The sequence below is a fragment of the Echeneis naucrates genome, chromosome 10 (assembly GCF_900963305.1).
Source record: "Echeneis naucrates chromosome 10, fEcheNa1.1, whole genome shotgun sequence".
NCBI lineage: Eukaryota > Metazoa > Chordata > Actinopteri > Carangiformes > Echeneidae > Echeneis > Echeneis naucrates.
The window spans coordinates 10,177,050-10,197,972 of NC_042520.1; the positions used below are offsets into that span (position 1 = coordinate 10,177,050).

General features: G+C 40.8%; 2 protein-coding genes across 4 annotated transcripts; one reads left to right on the top strand and one right to left on the bottom strand.

The window, feature by feature from the left end:
- Positions 1-304: 304 nt before the first annotated feature.
- On the bottom strand, positions 305-1,455 carry LOC115050412 (protein RD3). Its single transcript, XM_029513256.1, has 2 exons — positions 1,148-1,455; positions 305-677 (listed from the first exon to the last, which is right to left on the bottom strand). Exons 1-2 carry the CDS (start codon positions 1,453-1,455, stop codon positions 305-307), a joined length of 681 nt encoding a protein of 226 aa, XP_029369116.1.
- Positions 1,456-4,516: 3,061 nt separating this feature from the next.
- LOC115050361 (centromere protein F) lies at positions 4,517-20,694 on the top strand. Of its 3 annotated transcripts, XM_029513199.1 has the most exons (19): positions 4,517-4,703; positions 6,474-6,649; positions 6,763-6,959; positions 7,709-7,812; positions 8,114-8,178; positions 8,531-8,795; positions 10,164-10,363; positions 10,962-11,087; positions 11,208-11,336; positions 13,204-13,326; positions 13,830-13,965; positions 14,450-14,614; positions 14,705-15,903; positions 16,443-17,261; positions 17,564-17,925; positions 18,091-18,169; positions 18,647-19,232; positions 19,347-19,478; positions 20,162-20,694. In XM_029513199.1, exons 2-18 carry the CDS (start codon positions 6,488-6,490, stop codon positions 19,463-19,465), a joined length of 4,836 nt encoding a protein of 1,611 aa, XP_029369059.1. In that variant the 5' UTR covers positions 4,517-4,703; positions 6,474-6,487; the 3' UTR covers positions 19,466-19,478; positions 20,162-20,694. The 3 variants fall into 3 exon arrangements, with proteins under 3 accessions (XP_029369059.1, XP_029369057.1, XP_029369058.1); XM_029513197.1 differs by having other exon boundaries at positions 14,450-15,903; XM_029513198.1 differs by having other exon boundaries at positions 8,534-8,795; positions 14,450-15,903.
- The last annotated feature ends 229 nt before the right edge of the window (positions 20,695-20,923 follow it).

The window sequence follows — 20,923 nt, forward strand, 5'->3', positions numbered from 1 at the left end:
AGGACAATGTTAACTTCTCTGCCTCAGACATCTTAAAGCCAAAATGATGCTCTCAGAACTCAAAACTACAGACTTAAAATTCATCAGCAAGTGGACAGTTTTTCCTGAAAGTGCAGAAATCATTTTAAGCTCTTTCCCCTGAGTTGTCTGCTTCTGAAACACACAGGAACCGGGTTGTGAACAGTTTTCAAAAATATATTCTCTTCTCTCCTTGAATCCTTAATGGGTCTTATGTTCGCCCTCTACAATTTAGGTTGTCTGTTCTTCTTATTCACCTCCCTCCCTGGCACTCCCTCGTTTCCCTTCATCTCTGGGCACTTTGCTCAATAGGTGTAATCTCTGGCATGCTCCTACTCCTTCCTTTTCTTGCCCTGGCCTTGATGGCCTCCACCTCTCCTTCAGCATCCTCTTCCTCATCAGACCAATCTATGTGTTCCTGCAGGTTTCCCCTGGAGCCTCTCATGTTGCTGCCTTTAAAGAAGTGCCCGGTGCGAAACTTTGAACGAAAAGTTACAAATGAAAGACTCTTGCTACGCTGCTGTTTCTCAATCATAGCGTCTTGTGTCTGAAAATCTTCATTTCCGTTCAGCTCGTCCACACATTCACGAAGCACAGAGCGAAACAGGCGAGGGACCTCATGAACTTCTGGCTCAATTTGTGACACCAGCCTCCTGAACCTATAGTGATGATGCACATCAGACAAGAAGACAGAGAGAAAGTCAGACGGGGGTGCAGTGTCAGGATCCTTAGCCTCGCCCCTGTAGGATATTACACTCAAATTTCTCTGAAAGTTATGTAACAAAAATAAGTTATGAGTGGAATAGAAAAAGAGTTAGAGCCCTGTTTAGGATCTCTGTCTGGATTGTAATGGGCATTTAACTTTTAAGATGCCATGGATGTAGCCTCTCAGAGAAAGAAGTGGATTATGAAAGTTTCTCCTTATTTCCTGAGATAAGTTAAGGTTATTAGATGGATTAGACAGAAACCTTGAGAATCACGTTTCCTCTGCTTTTTCTTCATAATGTGTTCTTGCCTGTATCTCGTGTTCTGTTTCAACTTGTCTTTCAATCTTTGGCTGTTCCATTCTGACTCAGGCTTTCTCAATTACCTCTGTACGCCTTCTTCTCTTACTGGTTTTCTTCCTCACCTGACAATCATGGGGCCACACTGTGCAGGCGGGATCTTGGCACAGAGGTCTTGCAGCTCCAGCAGGTCGTTGGGTGTCAGCTCGTAGGGTTGTGGGGTCGGGGTGTTGGCCAGCCAGCTGTAGTCTGCTGTGGAGGATGAGCTGCGACGGCGCCGGCGGCCCTCTGTAGCCCTCTCTAAGCGGATGCGTTCAGTGCGTTTCACCATGGCCCCCAGCTCCAACATCAGAGTATTTGTTACCAACTCCTCAGTGGTGCGCTGGCCAGGCACTTTGGGCTCCAGCGAAAAAACAGCAGACCAAGGAAACATCTGGGAGAAAAGATCATTGTTCATAAAAAGTTAGGGAGGAAAGATAATTTCCCCGTTTAAGACACCTAACTGTAAGCAAATTATATTAGAGGATAAAGAAATTAAATGGTAATGAAAACATTCCAGCAGAAGGTTGAGATGTCTGTAACAGTACATTTTAAACTCAAATTATTTGAACATAGCTACTGCAAACATATAAAGAATTTAAGATTTCATATATACAAACTAACACCTCTGCATTTACTCACGTCACATCTATTCAGTGAAAACTACTTAAATAAATGCCACTCATTTTGCACTTTGTCCAGATGTGTATGCACGTAGCTAAACACATTTACTAAAGAAGATTTTTGCCATTATTTTGCTCTAACCAAAGAGAAGTTTAATTATTGACCTACCTTCACAAAACTGTATTTTAAAAAACTGCTGTGGTTGCTTGTCTGGTAGAAATCCACCTGCTGTCCAGTAACAACTCTGTTAGCAGCAGAATAAACAGCAGGTCTCCGGGCATGTGGCTTTCAAAAAGCTCATCTGACTCCAGTTGGTGGCATCCAGCTAACTGACTACCTTCGTACATTTGACAGCCCTAGGCAGCCAGTGCATGCACTTTTGTGAGGAGCTTGTGGGGTGTGTGTGCATTTGGGATTGAGAATAAATGTAATCCTGTATTAATAAAGAATGAGTGATGAGATGAGCTTACCTCATTACATGAGCATACACATGGGTGAGCAGTGTGTGTTTGTATGCGTGACTGATAGAATTTATGTGGCGTGTTTAGAAAATAAGACATTTTTATTTAATTTCAACTTTTTTCCCCCACATGTATCTCCTTTTTAATGTTAAAGCCATGTAGAGGGTTTCTCTTTGTACACACAAACAGGTTGCTCACTTCCACAGAGAGAGAGCATAACTGGGCCCTCATGAAATGATAACCTTTAAGGTCTCAGGTTGGAAGGCCACTGCTATTTTACCCAGCTCAATCCTTGAAAAGAATATACCAGAAGTCTGAGATCCGTCTCCCAGTTCCCAAGCACACCTGTAATAAGCAACCTGTTATGACCAAACATTACTTTAAGATTACATAACTACCTACATAATCTCTCAGCGTAACGCTCAGGTGTTAGAAGTCTGTCTCTATCTGCCTATAGTATCATAGGCAAATGCAAATGCAGGCTACTTCATGGGATTCCACATCACTCAGCACTGAGTTGACAAATCCCAGATTACATTCAAATCCAGAGCCTACCTGGAAGAATGACAAGTTGTAATGAGAATTACAATCTAATTATAATTGCTAACAGTGGATGTTGTTATTGTTGTAACTCAATAAGAATGGCCATGTACTGTTGAACCCAGTATTTTCACAATTTACTTGAGGAAAAATGCTCAAGTAACTATACATTGCTGTAGCAAAATTTATCAGGGATAAAAGCACAATAAAACCTAAAATATTACTTCTGTTTTCCTTCAAAATCTGGCAAACAACCTGACACTAGTCAAACACACATTCACAATGTGAAAGAGTGACTAGGAGGACCCATTCTAAGCTTTCTTTGTGGTATCAATCAGGCTACAAAGACTAGAGACATCATACTTTCAAGGCTATTTTAAGATGCACTCTAATGTCCTTTACTTAACTTAACTTTAGTCTTGTAAACAGATTTATTCTTGGTTCTGCTGCACAAACATTTTTTAGCCACTACACTCTCAAAATGAAACAACAACAAAATATGTCATTCAAAGGTGTGTGTAGAGCAGTGATCAAATGTAACTCAAGATAAATTTGAATTTTACTTTTCCTCAGATTTAATTTTTCTTCATCCCTTAATTCCACCCAGTTACACAGGCAAATATATTTATAGGTAGAAGACACTTTTAGTTACTACTTCCTTTGTGCTTTGCAGATTTGGAATATTTATACAAATTGTGATTGATTCCAGTAAGAACTCAAAAAGAGAAATAATCTCTTAATTGTTTGTCTGCACTGTCACACAGTGGATTAACAGGCAGGTCAGGTCACCCAGATACAGCACGGACAGCCTAAAGGAGGTTAATAAAAGAAAAGTAGATTAATAATTATCCCCTACTAGTCTGGAGTGAAGCTGTGTTTTGCTCAAATTCATCCATTAGTTATCTTAGACCCAATGAAATGTAAGGTGTAATTATTGTTGCCCTCAAATGCCAAAACTTGATGTCATTGTTTTTTGCTCTTTTATTAGTAAAAGTAGCAGAAGTATATATATTTTTCTGAAATTCTTGAAATTTTCAGAAATTCTTTAAAATCATACATCGTAACTCTTAATTGCCAAAGACGTTTTTGTTATTATCATTTAGAATTTTAAGAACCTTATTTTGACAGAGTTAGAGTAAGTTACATGCTTTTTGACAGCTTTAAAAGACAAGAACTTGGTAACAGAGGCTGGTAATCCAAGGTGTCCGCCTAATAAAGGAAGTTTGTCTTTGCACCAAGGATGTGTTGAGTCTATAAAGAGTTTGGTCTAGACCTGTTCTATATGTAAAGTGCCTTGAAGCATCTCTGATGTTATATAAATAAACTTGATTTGATTTGGTTAAGAGGCTAATAGAATGCACAAACAAGTGTTTCAAAGTAGCTGTAATTTTTTCAGTCTTAACACATTCAATTTGAGACTGAATCAAAATGCTTAGACTCAGTTCTACTGAAGAACCAGGAGACATACTGCACACACTAACCCGAACCCCCACCCACGTAAAACACGTCAATTTTGGCCACAAAAACATAAGGTCATCTTTTTCTTCTATTACGAAGAAGTGAATAGTGTGGTTTGGTGGAATTTATGCGCCAGGCCAAAGATCCTGACTTTCTATGAAGAAATATGTTCCACACCAGAATAGCTGGACACCTGAAGCTGGATGACGGAGAGCAGGATAGCCGTGTCTGCGGCAGGAACCGGTCCCGGTCCCGCCGCCGGGATTTGACGCTAGGGGTCATCCGAGGTTCAGGCGGGGCGGCCGCCGAGGCTCGCTCCCCGCCTCGTGCCACCGAGGCTCGTCAACAGCACGAGACATGCCGCGCGGCCGCTGATGTCAGACATGAACGAGCCGTCGGTCGGCGTAGGTCGTCACGTCGGTCCCGCTGAAACACACAACCGTGCTGGAGAAGAGCCGGACGCCGTTGTAGTTTCGCGTCGCGGCCGCAGAGCTCCGTCACCGCCGGCTGTGGGAGGCTGCCCGGCGGCCGGCGGCTCTTTGTAAGTCCCTCAGCCCCGGTAAGTAGCCCGAAGTGCGGGGTTAGCATGTAGCATCGGGGCTAAATTAGCTGACAGAGCCGAGCAAAAACACCGTCGGCCGACGGGAAAAGTGTGTGTCCGCTGTGTGTCTGCTGTGTGTCTGATGTGTGTCTGCTGTGTGTCTACCGTGTGTCTGCTGTGTGTCAGGACTCGGACCGGGCTCCTACACCGACCTCGGTCATTATGGACCTTAAAGGTGGACTTGTTGTTTTTGAACCTGGTTCAGCTGAGGCCAGTGTCCAACCTCTGTCTGTCTACATCCATCAAACCTGCTCCAGCATCATTTCATCTGAGGAGAGTTACGTTTCTTTGGTTTGGAGGAAATGTCCATCATACAGACACAGTCACTAACTTCAGCCAGCAAACGTACAAGTCTTCAGTAATTTAATTTAATTTCATGTCCTAACACAAGTGTCCAACTAATGAAACTCATCACTATTTCAGACACTTTGGGCCAAGCCAGTACAGAAAAAGGATATTTATTAAACATGCATATAAATCATTTAATTTTGTTTATTATAAAAATGTTTTGTGTAAATATTTGCAATTGGAGGAAATGAACTCATCAAAATCATTAAAAACTATTTCAGGACTGATAAATTCTTAAAACTTCCCAGTCTTCCACATTAAATATCTGTCACATCTGTCTTTCAAACGTCCTAATTTTTGCGTGACCCAAGTCACGTTCCCATCAATTTTAAACCACAGAAAGCTCTTTAGTTAAGGATATTACAAGTTCAGAAGTTTACAAACTCAGTGTATTACCTTGAAATTATTTGGAAATTGGAAAATATTTGTCATGGCTGTAGAGTCTCCTGAAAGGATAATTGATATAATCTAAGCACAATGGGTCCAGAAAGGGAGTCCAGAAACTTATTGTGAGAGGCTTGGGGAAGGCTGCCTGTGATGTTTGATCCAAGTTTAAACAATTTAAAGAAAACCCAATTCTAAGTGATTACATAAACCTGTGACCAAACTGGCAATGGGATAAAGAAATAAAAGCTGACGCCGCGATCTCTCTTATTATCTTGACACTTCTTAAAATGAAGTAGTCATCCTAAAACAGGTTATTATTACTTTATCTGTATATATTTAGACCACTAGGTCGGGTAAAACCTGACAAGTGAGACCTGTGACACTTTCCTTTATCAGGATTCCAACTTCTCCAAGGACCAACACTTTTTTTTGGACTCTCATAACCCAGAGGGGGTGGCAGAAAAAACACAGCAAGCTTCTCTTCACTTCCCTTCCCTTGCTCAGCTTGTCGTGTCAATTTTATGGTATGAGCAAATGTAACAGTTGTTCAAGAAGTCTGAGAGAAGAAGAGTTTATTTTCAACTTTAACTGCTGTTGGAACATTTCAGACAGTGTGTGCTGGAAAACACTGAGTCACAGCTGCTCAGCGATGACGACCAACTCTCTGTGGGATCCAAGCCTTGGCAACGTAAAATATTCAAGACAGGATGCAGCTAGAGGCACAGATGATTTAGACACGTGGCATGTGTTGGATCTTTTGTCACAACGTACCTGCACTTTATTCAACAGGCCGACACTTCTTTGTATCAGAGTGTTTGTGTTGTTGGTTTTGTTAATCCAGCTATGTTTAATTTTGCAATTGGACAAGTTAGCTTCTCCCGCAGCTGTCAAACACACTCTCAGCCCCTTGTTGTTCGTACTAGTGTGGCAGGCAATCTGTAGATCTGTACATGAGGAAGTGCATTTGAGTGGTTGTTATTTTCCTACCCTCAGTGAGGCAGAGAGAGATGAGTTGGGCAGAGGAAGACTGGACGGTCGGGCTGTCTGGACGGGTCTTGCAAAAGGTAAAGGAGCTGCAGGTTCATCATGAGCGGCTGTCAAGAGAGAATAAGCAGAAGCAAGTGCAGCTGGACAACATCCAAAATAGCCTCGAAAAACAGACACTGAAGGTACAAACAGCAAAGCTGGTTGATGGCCTTTGATTCATATGATGCTAGTCACCACAAAACTGGGAATCTTAACAAAAACATTCACTTTTCCTTCCCCTGCTCTCCTTCATTAGTATGAGGAGGTGCGCGGGGAGCTCCAGTCTGTGCAGAGGGAGCTCCAGAGTGTTTGTGAGGAGGCCAAGATGGCAGCCATCAGCAGCACACGCCTGACCCAGGAGCTTCAGACCAAGCAGGCACAAATATGCTCTATTGAGGGTCAACTTGATGCCTCTCGCACCCTTAACAACAAACTCAATCAGGAAGTCAAAAGGTTGGTACTGTCATCTGGGACAGTGTGTCTCTTTTTCTGTTTTTGATTTGTGTGATGTTGGTTGTCTTGCGATCCTATTTGGATACACTTATTCACTCATCCTCCACCACCAACACATGGAGACAGACAGAGACAAACAACCCCTTGCGCTCACATTCCGACCTACAAACAATTTAAAGTCACCATTTAACCTAAACATGCATGTCTTTGGATAGTTCGAGGAAACACGGGGAGAACATGCAAACTCCGCACAGAAAGTCCCCAGGCCCGGGAACTGAACCTGCAACCTTTTTATTGTCGGACAACAGCCCTAACCACTATGCTGCCAAGAATACAATTACTACTCCGTGATTAACATTAAAGAAGGTGTCATATTTGTATTAGATGCGTCTTTTTTTTTTTTTTTTTTTGTGTTAGTAGTAGTAGATGCCTCTGAGAGAACTGAATAACAAAACATAAAAGCTGGAGAATCCATTCTCTGCTTTCTCTGCCTAAAACAAGAATCAAAGTTCTCCAGAAAGAATGGATCAGTATCAAACTGGCATAAAACTGAGATGAATCCATCCCTGATCTAAGAAATAGTTTCAATTGAGATGTCTGTGTGCAGAATGAAATTGATCAGTATTAATTAAATTGAGTCAAAGCTTAATGGTACCACACTAAAAGATAAATCTTTACTTATCTGGACTATTGTTTTTTTCTTTACCAACTTGATCAACTCAATCCCTCTGTTTCTCTCTGTCCAACAGGCTGGAGGCTGAGCTGGAGAAGCTGCAGAACAGCAGCAAGTCAGCGGATACCACTCCGTTTTCTACTCCCTGCTGGAATTCAACCTCACCATGGGAACAAAATGGTATAGTCCTGCAACTTTATGACTCCTATGTGTATTCTTTATTGTTATAGTGTCATTAAGGTACCAAATTTGGAAAATTAAGTTGGGCTAAAGGGAATTACATGATTCCCATACGGTTTTAAATAAATCCCCCAATCCCCTATCATTTCCCCTCCCTTCACTCTCAGGGGGCTGGTGTACTTTTTTTGTTTTTTACTGTCAGTAAACTACTTGAGTTATTCATCGCTGTTGTTAGTGATCACATTGGGTGATTGTTTTTAGGCTGTAAAACCAGTTCATATGCTGCGTTTTTGTTGTGTAGGGAGCAGAAAGGAGGAGAGGTTGGGGCAGCGAGATGAAGGACAGAGCCGGACACTTCACATCAGAGTAAGTACAAGCATGCTGTTTCCACGGCTGAATAATTAGTTAACAATAATAACTTTTAAATGATAAGATGGTTATTGAAAAAATTGATACACATTAATGCCGATTTCTCATGTTTGAAAAAAATAAGAACGTTGAGTTTGTTGCAGTTCACCTTTATTCTTTCCCCCCAGCTCCCACACTCTTCCTTTCACTTTTAGAAAGAAGTGTAATTTTCACAGGAAATTTTCTCTTTCATCAATGAGTACAACAGGAAGGAGTCATTCTTCTGTCAAACAGCTTGAATCCTGCAGTTTGTAAATCTTATTCACACGCACTCCTTTTTCTTTTTCTCCAATTCTTCATTCCTCCTCAGCAGCGGCTGCACTTCTCAGATGTACCCACTGCTTCGTTGCCACGACAACAACACAAGAGCACACCCCACCGCCACCCATCTGACCAATCAGAGGCCTTCTCTGCTCCCTTGGCTACGTTTCCATGGGAACGGGATGACTCTAGGCCAACAGGCAGGAGACATTCACCATCCTCTTCCCAAACGCCCTGCACTGATGTCATCAATCAAGGCCGCTCAGAGTCTGGGCTTTGTGGGAAGGAAGAAGAGAACAGGACAGAAACAGACAGTGAGTCTGGGCATCAAATAATCACCTTGGTTACATGGTGTAACTGGATATCGTCTGATTGCAGTTTCAAATAGTCACATATACAGCTCAACAGGCAATGTGTGTCTTAAGGCCGGTAGGGAAGATTTGCTGGATAACTTACAATTTAAAATGGGACTAAAGATAGACTGAAGAGAAGTTCTTGGTTTTACTCAGTGATGTTGATCTGACTTTAATACATGACAGTACACACATCTGAGTGTTGGTTGAACAATTATTGTTCTATTTACTTATTTGGTTTACTTTTCATACCAAAAGATTATTTCACAAAATAATCTAAAAATGAGTAATCACTAATTCCAGATCCAGTTAGCAGTTGAACCCAGTAGATACTTTTGTCAAATTTAGATGGTTATGTGAATAAAATCAATGTCATAGGAAAGAAAATACAAAACTATTACTGTTTACAATAGTCAATAGTAAAGTTGAAAGTCTGGGGCCAAAGAAGTAAAAGCAAATGTATTTACTCCAAGACTGATGAACTAGCAGATATTCAGTAGATTGGCTGATAAGATCTGTTTTGCTTTTCAACTCAGGTGAGACTACCTCAACAAGGTTAAGCAATGTGCTCATCCTGAAACTCATGCACTCACTGTAGTTTCAACAACACCTGTTACATAAGAGACTGTGTAGAAATCACTGTCTCAGCTAGAGGCTGTCTGTTCCTGGGATGTAGAGTGGCTCTTAGTGCACTTCAGAGTTGTGATGTAACACTGATCTTTCTCTGGGCTTCATTTTCTGTGTGTGTGTTTGCTCAGAGGATGAAGGGGACAGTTCATTGTGAAATGAATGCTTTTTTTAGCTGCTAGGACATGGATGGGTGGGGATGGTTCAATGTTTATTTTAGGTGTGTGTTTTTTCTGTTTTTGCTGCCATGTTTTTTGATGATGGCCCAATCTACAATGCACGATTTAAGTCAGACCTATATGCTATATCCCATCCAATAAATTGATGGGAAAATAACAAAGAACACCTCATTGAACAGACAAAATTGATTTCATCACTGACTTTAGAAATCAACATCCCCACGCCTTGTGCAAGTGCATTATACAGAGACGGTTGTATGGATTGACCTTGTTTGTGGAAGACTTCAGCTGTAATTGGTGTTGTGCTGATATCAGTGCTCATTCAAAGGTATAATAGTAAAAAATGTGTTTTCCAAGTAATTCAATGTTTTCACTCGGTTAATTTCTATAAACTTTACCATCTTTTATTTTGGGCTTTCAAAATTGTCTTAGTGGTGTATTTAAACAGGTTTGGGGAAGATTGGACTTTACACTCAAATGAGCTTATTAACCAGTGTATCTCTGTGTTTGATTCATATAACAGTATCTGTAACAGTATCAGAAATGCGGAATCATGTGTCTCATCTGGAGGAGGAGCTGTCTGTGAAAGCTGGGATGTTAAAGACGATTCAGAATGAAATGGTGCAAAGCAAGAAGGAGCTTGCCACCAGGGAAGTCAGTCTGCAGAGAGTTCGTGATGAGCTCAACCTGGCACATGCACGTATCACCCAGGAGAATGAACGGGTAACAAAAACCATACACTTGTCTTTTTACTGATATGGGTGGCCACTACCACCCTAACCTTAACCCTAACCCTTGGTCCCAATTGTCAAAATGTTTCTCTTTGACCTCTTTGAAAATAACAAACACATTGGGAATGTTTTTACATCTATTTCTATCAGGAACTTAGTGAATGTTGAGCCCTTGTTTTGTTTTTTAGTGGAGAACAATCCCCCTGATAATTTGCTTAATCTAACCTTTTGGCAAACTGCTTAGGAAACACTGGGAGAGGCTGCTAGATCTCCCATTGTCCTGTTTGTTTGCAACACACTAACCCTTCAAAATGTTAATGCTTTCCTGATGTTAGAATGACAAATGCTGAAGCACAATCAGCATCATAAGACACAAAATGTGAAAAAGGAAAAAAACTAAACAAAAAACTGGTTTAGTGAGGTAACATATGTGGCCTTAAATTTAACTATTTACATGCATATTTTGGAATGATTGAATATTTTTATACTCGCATATCACATAGCAGACACTAAGCCTATGATGCCTATGAAGAAAATTGCACCTTAAGTTGTCCTATTTTCAGTAATAAAGGTTAGTATTTGTGTGGTAGGCATCAGGAACTGAACAAAGGCTGAAGCAGTTACAAGAGGAGCTGAAGTGTCAGAGACAAAATGCAGAGAGCAGCCGTCTGCAACACCAACAACGCACAAAAGAGCTGGAGAAACAACATCAGAGGGTAAGACAGAAATAGCTATCTGAGAACACTAAAATAGAACAAAAGAAAGCAAGAAAAAAATTTGAATTTCTACATGATAGTTGAAGATGGTGGCTCACGTGCTTTGTGTGTTGTCTCTAGGAGTTGACAGAGATTCAGAAGGAGAGGCAGTTTATGGAAAAACAGCACCAACAGGAAGTCAATAAGCTCAACCAGGAGCTCCAGCAGGGCCGGACACTCCATAATGCCCTGCAGGCCCAGACTGACAAGGTAATAAGCTTTGCACATAATCGAACACATGAACTGGAAAGACAAGCATTCCGATTAAAATTTTCACATGAATACATTTTCCAAAGTAAAGTTTCTAAATCAGATTTTATTGACAATGGAAATGGTCATATTCTGTACATATTGTTTATACTTTGGTCCAAAGGATTGCTCTGTTTTTCCATCTATTTCCTGTTTATATTTCCTACTTTCTCTCTTGCTACACTATCTCCCTCCTCTCTCCCTCTGTCTCTCTCCTGGGGCTTGTATAATGTGTACAAAAGGTCAATAAACTTATCTCACTTCTTCTCCCACGCTTGCTTCTTGCCCTTGAGGTTTTCTTTCATTCTCACTTTCACTCTCTTGCTCTCTGTGTTTCTTTCTTTTTTTTTTTTCTTCCCTCCCGCTCTCCTCTCTGCTTCGTCCTCCCCTCCTGTCGGTTTCAATCAAGTGGACAGGTTGAACAGCGAAGGTAATAACAGTGTGACGTGTGTCTGACGGTGCAGAATGCTTTGGTTAAGGAAGCATGAAACAATCTCTTTACTTGACACTTCTCACAGAGAGAAGTGTAAAGGCATGGCTGTGGGACTGAGGGTGAAGGGGGATAAAGTATTTGAAGGGGTGTGTTTGATTCAAGTGGCATGAATGAAGCGAAGAAGGATCGTGTTTGTGGTTGAAAAATGTAGTGGTGTTGAATTTCTTTTACAGGAAGGAATCATCTTTTTATTTTTGCCAACAGGATTGATACAGATTTAATCTTAGCACTAGAGGGGAACCTCTTAACATGTACAAAACAAAAATATGAGTCATTTCTACTTTTTTGATGCCAAAATTCCTCACAGTGACCTTTCATTCTACCCATAGTACCCTTTAAAACTTACTGTAAAGCCTTTGTAAACCACACAGATAAGCAGACAGAGTAAACTCTACAACAGGTAGTTTTTGTTGAATCGTATCAGATACAGCTGCTGATAGCTCAGTTCTCAGTGACTTAAATGACCCATTTACATGCCTTCTCTGGAATGTTGTTTTACTCTTCTAAATTTGCACATGAATGTAGCTAACCCAAAGAAACTCAGTAACCTTGCAGGTTCTGTTTCTTATGTATTAAAAGGCAGCAAACGGACCAATTTAAAGCACTGTCAATCGCAGGCCATTATGTAGACACCTCGAAGAAATGATAAATACATAAAATGTCCCAAAAACATGAAAAACCTGTAATTCCAAAATGATCTCCTGATCTCTCCTCCTCCTATTTAACTGGCATTATTTGTGGCATTAAATTTTGATTTCTAAATTCATTGTTGTAGGATTGTGTAAAATAAATACTCTAGAGCAAACTATACTAGTGGCTGAGGTTTTGACATTTATGACCATCACAAAAACCTTCTAATAGTTTTATATTAATGAGCTACTTTAGTCATCCTCTTTGCTGTTTCATCCACTCTTGTTTATGTTGATAATTCCTTCATCTGAAATGACACTAAAAACTAATTTGTTGGATTTGTAAATGGGGTGTCAGCACTAAAATTGTGTCCGTAAGGCTGTACATAACTTTACGATAATCCTACCTGCACACTGCTCGTGTGCACAGTTGCATGAACACTGGTGGGAAGCCGATCAGCCCATTAATTCCTCATTAGTTTTTCTGGAGAGGTGGACACTACATTAGACGTAGTTTAAGCTCACTATTGACCACTGATTGCTCTCTGCTTCCTGTTCCCTTTGCTGATTCCAAAACCTTTGCTTGTTTGTTTGTTGTTTTCTTTACCCCATAACCTGAACTTTTTTCTTACATCCCCTTACCATCGTCTTTGATTTAATTTGGCCTGTTTTTTAGCAATTGCTGAGTCAAAATGCCCTCTATCAGTTGTCTCTACAGAAACAAGCACTTGACAAAGAGTTGGATACGTTTCAAGAGAAACTTAAGTGGACAGAGAAGCAGCTCCAGGAGAGCCAGGAGAAGGAGGCACAGACACAAACCAAACTGGCGGTAATACACACATGAATACTGGTGATGTTTCTATTTCATCAATTTTTTATTAGCTAACAGTGGATATGTCGGGGACCATGTAAATTGTTAAAACATCTCAATGTACCATATGTCTAAGATTTCCATCATAAGTGAATTATAAATAAATTAGTGCATAGTTCATGCGGCTATATTATCATGATTTAATAATGACTTAACATTTGAGAGCTGCGTTGGCTGATGTTAGTGGATGTTGCCTGAACTTTGATTGTTGGGTGTGACTCAATATAGCCACCCCTTGCAGGAAGTTGTTTGTTGGTTGCAGCTGATAAAATGGCAACTTTCCACATCAGCACTAATGCTGCCTCTACATGTTGCTTATTTGTTTGTGGTTTGTTGACATTGTGACACTATGCTTTATGTAGTTCTCCACTGAACCATCTGTGCAAACTTGTATTCACTGCTTGTGATGGAGAATTTGACTGTGCCTAAATCACCTCATTTGTGTTTTTACTCCACATTAGGAGGCTGTGCTTGAGTTACAAGGTGTGGCTCTGAGTTTGGAGCAGAGCAGGAAGAGAGAGCAATGTCTAGAGGAGGAAGTGAAGAGACTGGCAGAGGAGAAAGCAGATGTGCTGCATCTCCTGAAAGAATTGCAGGGTAGGTGGGCAACCTTTCAGCACCAGAAAACAAATATCTGAGAGGATGCAATGATTATACTTATCTAATATGTTGTTGAACAAGACATCAAGACAACCCATTTGAGGACACAACAGCAGGGCAAATAAATGTTGTTACACCACTGCTACAGTGGATTCCTCATATTTACCCTACTTTAAGAAGAAACTGATAGACATTCATCATATATTAGGTAACTCTTAATGACTAAGGACCCTAACCCTCACATGTATGCTCAGCAATACATGCAACATTAATTCTCTTTGAATGCAAAATGTGTTTGTTTCATTGCTGCCACCTGCTGATCAATAATATACCACAGGTTTCTCAAATCAAATCCAGTAATGCCCCACTTAATCAAAAAAGACATCAAAGTTTAATCCAGGCTATTATTTTTAAATCTATGTGTAGTCTATCAAAACTCATCCAAATTCTACCATATATATTTCTTTCCTTTGGAATCCAGAGCAAAAGGCTGTGCCCGCACAACCTGTGCAGTTTTGCCCTATTGGACAGAGTTTCTCACCTCAGCCTTCTTACCCTCTTCATTCTCGACCATCACCTCAAATTAAGAGGCGCCCCACTTCCATCAGAGCTGAGCCCAAAAAAGAAGATGAAGAAGCTGTGGATGGTAAGAGGGCAGACATTACAACATCTTACCTTGCTGCTAGAGAGCCAGGAGAAGGCATCGATTCTGAACACATCACTGTCCACACCACAGACTCTGAGAGTTCACAAAGGGGAGGACACAGAAGGAAAAGAATCAAAGAAGACAACAGGAGTAAAAATGAGGCAATGGAGTCCACATTTGATTATGTGCTCTCTAGTTCCTCTCAGTCCACGGCTGATATTCCAACCAACAGGTCTAGGGATGCCAGTCCTTACAGTTCAAACCCAGAGCAGGCCAAGGTCACTGGAGATCTCCAGAGGGAGAATACTATGCTACGATCAGAAATAAACGATGTACGCGAAGAACTCCAGAAACGACTGGAAGACCTGGAAGCCCAACGACGGGCCGAGGCAGAGGCCAGGACACGCCTCAAACAGCTCAGCCGCAAACATGCCAGCCAGTCTGTGGAGAAAGAGGAGCAAGACAAGGAATGGAGGGCACAGCTGGAGAGTGAGAGGGCTGAGACAGAAAGGTTGAAGAAGGCCATGGCTGCTTTGGAGAATGAGATGAGGAGCAGAAGGGAAATAACAGAACAGAAGGAAAGACAGGAGGAGAAGGAGAAAAATAAAGAGCTAGAAGACAGAGAGAGTGAAATGATAGAGCTCACCATCCAGCTGAAGAAGCAGCTATCAGAGGTGAAAGCTCAATTAGCTCTAGAACGAGAAGAGAGAAAGAGAGAAGAAGAGGAGAGGGACAAAAGAATAAACACAGACATAGAGAAGGAGCTGAACATAAAATTGGCAGAACTTCAAGCTGAATTGCAAGAACTAAAGAGCAACAGAAAAGACTCACTGGAAGAGGAGAAATCCTCAGTTGTCAACAGCCCTTTGACGTACTTGACTCTCCATGATGATGATTTCAACTCTGACATTGTTCAGTGTGACACCAAATTCCTTCCCTCTCCAGAGCAGCACCTCCTCTTCTGCCAGTCGAGCAACAGTATCAACATGCTTATATCTGAGACAACAGAGGATTTCATCCAAGACAACCAAATGCTGACAGATCCTGAAGGTTCATGTCTGGCAGGTGAAGGGAAAACAGATCAAGGGGGTGCCACCATGAACACCAGACAAAACTATCTTGGAGGATTTTCCTTTTCAGACCAAGGAAAGACACTTTCTGACCTCCAGAAAAGTGAGTGTCCCCCCACAGATTGGGAAAAACAAGTGAAGGACCTGCTGAAGGAAAATGCAAAAGAGGCAGAATGTGCCAAGCAGTACCAGCTTAAACTAGAGGCCCTGCAGAACCAGGTAAATAATACTGGACATACATTAATATACTTAGCTTGTCCCACCTTTGTAAAACTTTTTATACAAAAAGAAAAGAAAAGAATATTGCATAGTAAAAGCATAGACAACTAAAACATAGACTGAAAACAATCAGTTAAATCAGTTAGTCAATAAAAATATAGAACAATAAGGCAAAGACTTAAAGGAACACAACACACATGAAAGTAAACGAACATGTAAGATGAGCCCAAAGGTGGAAAGCAGTACGGAAAAGAAGACAGAAACCATGGGACTAGGCCAAATTTTAATTCTTTCTGCAAAGCCAGCAGCTGATGGACTAGTATTTCTGATAGTGGTTTTTCTAACATGGGAAAGAGCTTTACATTCTGCTTTCTCTGGAGAACAGTAGTTCACAATCTGACTAGTAAGCCTTTGGTTTTGACTTAGTGAAAGAAGGATGTAACCATTTGAATAGATACATGCCAATGCTGAAAATGTCTTCTTGAAATGCAGGGTGTATTGGTTTATTGCCTTGAATTTTCTAATTTTTTTCTTCTCAGGTGACACGTCAGACCCAGCAGCTGACAATGGCCTTTGAGAAGCAGAGTCAGCACATCTTAGGACTTTTAGCCGAGCTACAGGAGAAGGAGAGTGAACTTGTCCGCCAGGGAGAGGAACTGCAGCAATGCAAGCAAGAGCTTGATACACTCAAAACCAGAAAAGAGGAGAACAAGAGCGATTTGAAGTCAGTGGAAATCATAGAGCTCCAAATGAATGATGAAACAGACCGTACTGTCACTCCTCACACTACATCAATGGCTGATCAAAATTCTACCAATCAGAGAGATCAACAAATGACTGTGACATATGATGTTGAAACACCAACATCCGTTAACAGCGAAGATGATAATGAAGCACTACTGTCAGTGGAGGAGTGTCCAGACTCTGCAGACTCAAACAATACTGAGAGTAACCATGATTCTGCTTGTGTGATGGAGGAGACTGGGTGTGGTCAGTATGGAGGAACAGCAGACCTAGTTGCACAACTGCTTACTTTGCAGCAAGAGAATCAGCTCCTGAAAAAAAAAATGAAGGACTTAACCGCCTCAAACTCTGGCAGCCTGGAATTACAGCCTGTAAGAGAAAACCAAGAAGACTTATTCAAGCAAAGCCAAAACACAGGGAATTCTCTTCTGTCCGGCTTGACTGAGCAGAAGCCACCTAGTGAGCAGAATGACATCATCACTGAAGGCCAGGAGTCACTACTGCAGACTGAGAGGAGGAGGGATGATGTAGAAAAGGAACATAAAGAGACAATGAGGGTTGAAGAGGAGCCAGAGGGAGTGTCTCAGCTCCAGTTCAATCACCCGGAAGAACAGGTAGTGTACAGTGTACTCAGTCTTTATATAAAAGCGTGACATGTGATATGTGGCATATCTTACTAAATTAGTTAAAACATAAGTTGGTCGGCCAGGAAATTTACAATGTAGATATTTGTAATCTTGGCGAGAATGCTTTAACTGAATAGATATGCACTCTCTATTCAGCTATTAGGGCAAACAGTTAAATTTTTTTTCTGCCAAACATTTCAAAGCAGTAAGAGAATGAAAATTGAGCTGTATTAGGAAAGTCCATTAGATTTTTTCCATTCAGTCCACCCTGTCTTTTCAACTGTGTCCAGGTGGTGGCACTGCAGATGAAGGTACAAGCTCTCTCTGAAATTACCAAACGGCAGGCTGAGGAGCTTGTACTCTGGAGACTGGCCTCCCAACCAACTTTGACATTTGACCAATTGCCTCCCAACCAAGATAACCAGGATCAGAGCTGTGCCGTCACACATTGCCAGTCAAACCAGCACCAAACTAATGAGATGACCAACATCCTGACAGGGCCCCAGAGCCAGGCCCAGACTTTGACTGCTCAGGCTCAGGTGCCCACACAGGGTATTCAGGAGAGCCCTGGAAATGTAATGGTCATTAGACAGGATGAGTTCATCCTCTCCTGCTCCTCCAACAAACTGCAGGGCCGGATGTCGTTCTCCAGGTAACACACTCTTACCAAGGCTGCAGAGGCAGTTTCAGTGGCACATGCATGTGTTTAAGATGATTATTTATGTTTGTACTGTTTGATATATGTCTTTATAAGGGCTTCTGTGGTCTTCCTGTGTGTTTGCTTGAAATAATCTTTTTTTTTTTTTTTTGCCTCAAGCCTGCAGCACAGTTTCCATCCCTCCAAAAAGACTGCATCACTTCAAGAACACAGTCAGGACACTGCTGAGATTGACAAGGTGACTTTCTGCTTTCTTGCTCTGTGCCTGAATTTCTCTGAATATTTTAGTATGGTCTTGATAAAGCAGCCCAATTAAAAGGTGTGAGGATTCAATTTGTCACTGAAATCTTATGGGTATACTTTCATTAGCACACAGCAAGCCGGCTGGAGTGTCTGCAGTGAAACATGCAATTCAGTCGATGTTTATCATAATACATGAATAATGACTGAATATGCATTTACATTCATTTATATAGATCTGTTTTTATTTCCACTAGGTTAAATACCACATTAGATTATAATTCTTTACCAGAATGGCTCAAAGACATTATTAGGAACTTAAAGACCTGTAAAATAAAATGTGTTTTGTTTTCAGATTTCAGATCACTTATTTGTGTAGGTAAAGTACCGGGGAAAATGCCACAATTATGTACCAACATTTTTGTCCACATGGTGGATTAATAAACTTTTATATCCTGTTTGGTTCTTAATGCAGGACTCTGAAAAAGAAAACCAGGAGATCAATGTGCAACAGTCACATACAACACAAGACAAAGACAAGGGAGACAGCGAACTCATCCAAATATCATCGGCAAAAATGGGTCAACAGCACCTTACCAAAGATCTCCAGAAAGTGTCAGCGCCAAATAAGAGCAAAGCAACGGAGAGTCACACAGGGAACCTTGAGCCCAAAGAAAACACTTCCAGAGCAACTAAAGAAATGAACATAATCAATGACTCTTCAGACAAAGCTGTCAGGACCAAAATGAAAAGTGTCGGCATTCAAACCGAGGTGACTTTTCATCCTGGCAGTGCTGCAGCAGCATCTGAACTCCTCTGTGCTTCCACACAGGAGAAGGAAGTGGATGAAGAAGATTTGGTGAATCCGCCTTCTGTGTCTCCTGACCCACTTCCTAAGGAGACAGAGGCAAGAGACAAAATGTTGTTTTCAGGTTCCTTCCCAATTCCAGCTGACCCAGCCCGTCTGGCTGAAAGAATCCGCCGCAACAGGACACAGCTGTCAGCTGCATTTGATGACACCGAGTATGAACCTTATGGACTGCCAGAAGTTGTCATGAAAGGTGAATGTATTATCTGCAATTGTCCTAAAACATCAGAATATTTATTGAGTCAAACACTCACTCATTCATTTGCTGTCTCCTAATCCTCATATTCTCGTTCTTTCCATCCTGCAGGTTTTGCTGACATCCCAGATGGTCCCTCGTGTCCTTACATTGTGAGAAGAGGTTTGTTAGGGACAGCTGTCCTACCTGTTCCTCAGAAAGACCTGACACAAGAAGAGGAGACTGATTAAAGGGCAGCTAGAGGTAAACTCAAGAGCTCATACCTGAACTGTTGAGAAAATTGATTGATTGAGATAATTGATATATTTCATGTCCGATTAATTGAGTAATGATAAGTGGCTTTATTTAAAATATATTTTGAATTCTTTTTTATACTAAAAGATGACAGTATCACATCCAACACCAATTACATTATTTAGACCAAAAATTTGATACAAATAATTTTTAAAAATGGGTGTTATCATACATATCAGAGAGTGAACTGGAAGCAGATGGGTTGTCTAGCCTGTTGTGTTAGTTTCATCAGTTATAACATCAAGGTTATATATGACAATAAGGCTGTAGATCTGTCTGCTCACAGGGAATCTTAAAAACGTTTTTGAAATTCTGTGAAGCATTATTATATAATTCTGTTAAATATGAGTGCCCTGACTGTCAGGGCAAATCTTTCTGTATTTTTGTTGTTGTGAACACATGAGCACTTAAAAAAACAGACAGCAGCTCTGTGCTGTTGTCTTTGTTGTGCACTACCTTCCCAGTCATAAGAAGACCTATGTAAATGAAACATTATTATCATTAAGACTTGTTTGAAGGATCTGTTTATCAACTGTAGTGTCTTTTTTTAGGATTTGTTGACAATATGCGGAATTAAGAATATTTCCAATTTTTTTTATTTGACTAAAAGGTAATATTACATTTCCATGCAGGTTGTCTACAGGTCTGAAACTGAAGTGGACTGAACCGATCCCCAGTGATGGATGATAGCAGCACTTCAGGTACAGGGACACTCCAGATACCAACAGCTTGAAGCAGTTCAGATGAACCAACACAGGACGCTTTAAAAACTGCTTTAGTCACTCATGGACTGCTACACACTCCTGTGCTGGTAATAGGCCCTGCACTGGCAGAATTAACACCTCCACTGTGGAGTGAAAATATCTTAATAGTCAGTAGTTTATCCTCTAATTGCTGTGTGGAAACTCTGCTGTCAATCACGATACCTGTATATTTAGGTGCAGAGGTACTGATTTAGTGATGTTTGTTGATGCTTCTTGAAGTTAACAACCACGTTTCCAAAGGGATTGTTTAGTTTTTAGTCAGTCAGAATTACCTTTGGGGTCTAGCCTCGGCCTTCTTTGAATGAAACAGTGCCTACTTGACATTTTTCTAAGTAAGCAATTGTCTAAATGAGTTTGAGTTGTTTTCCAAATCGGTGAAGCCAAAACTGACCTGATTTGAAAATGTGATGCTTTTTCTTTTTTTTTTCCTTTCTTTCTTTCTTTTTTTTTTTTTTCCCTTTAGCTTTTTTTTTTCCTCTTTGTGGCTTATTTATGGACACTTGAATGTGTGTTAGTACAGGATGACAGTTTACAAAAATGATGTGAAACCATGGAGACAGACGGTGTGAGATGGTAGCTGTGAATATGAACACGTGTGTCCTTTGATGTTACTTTGTGTGGGAGAGAAAG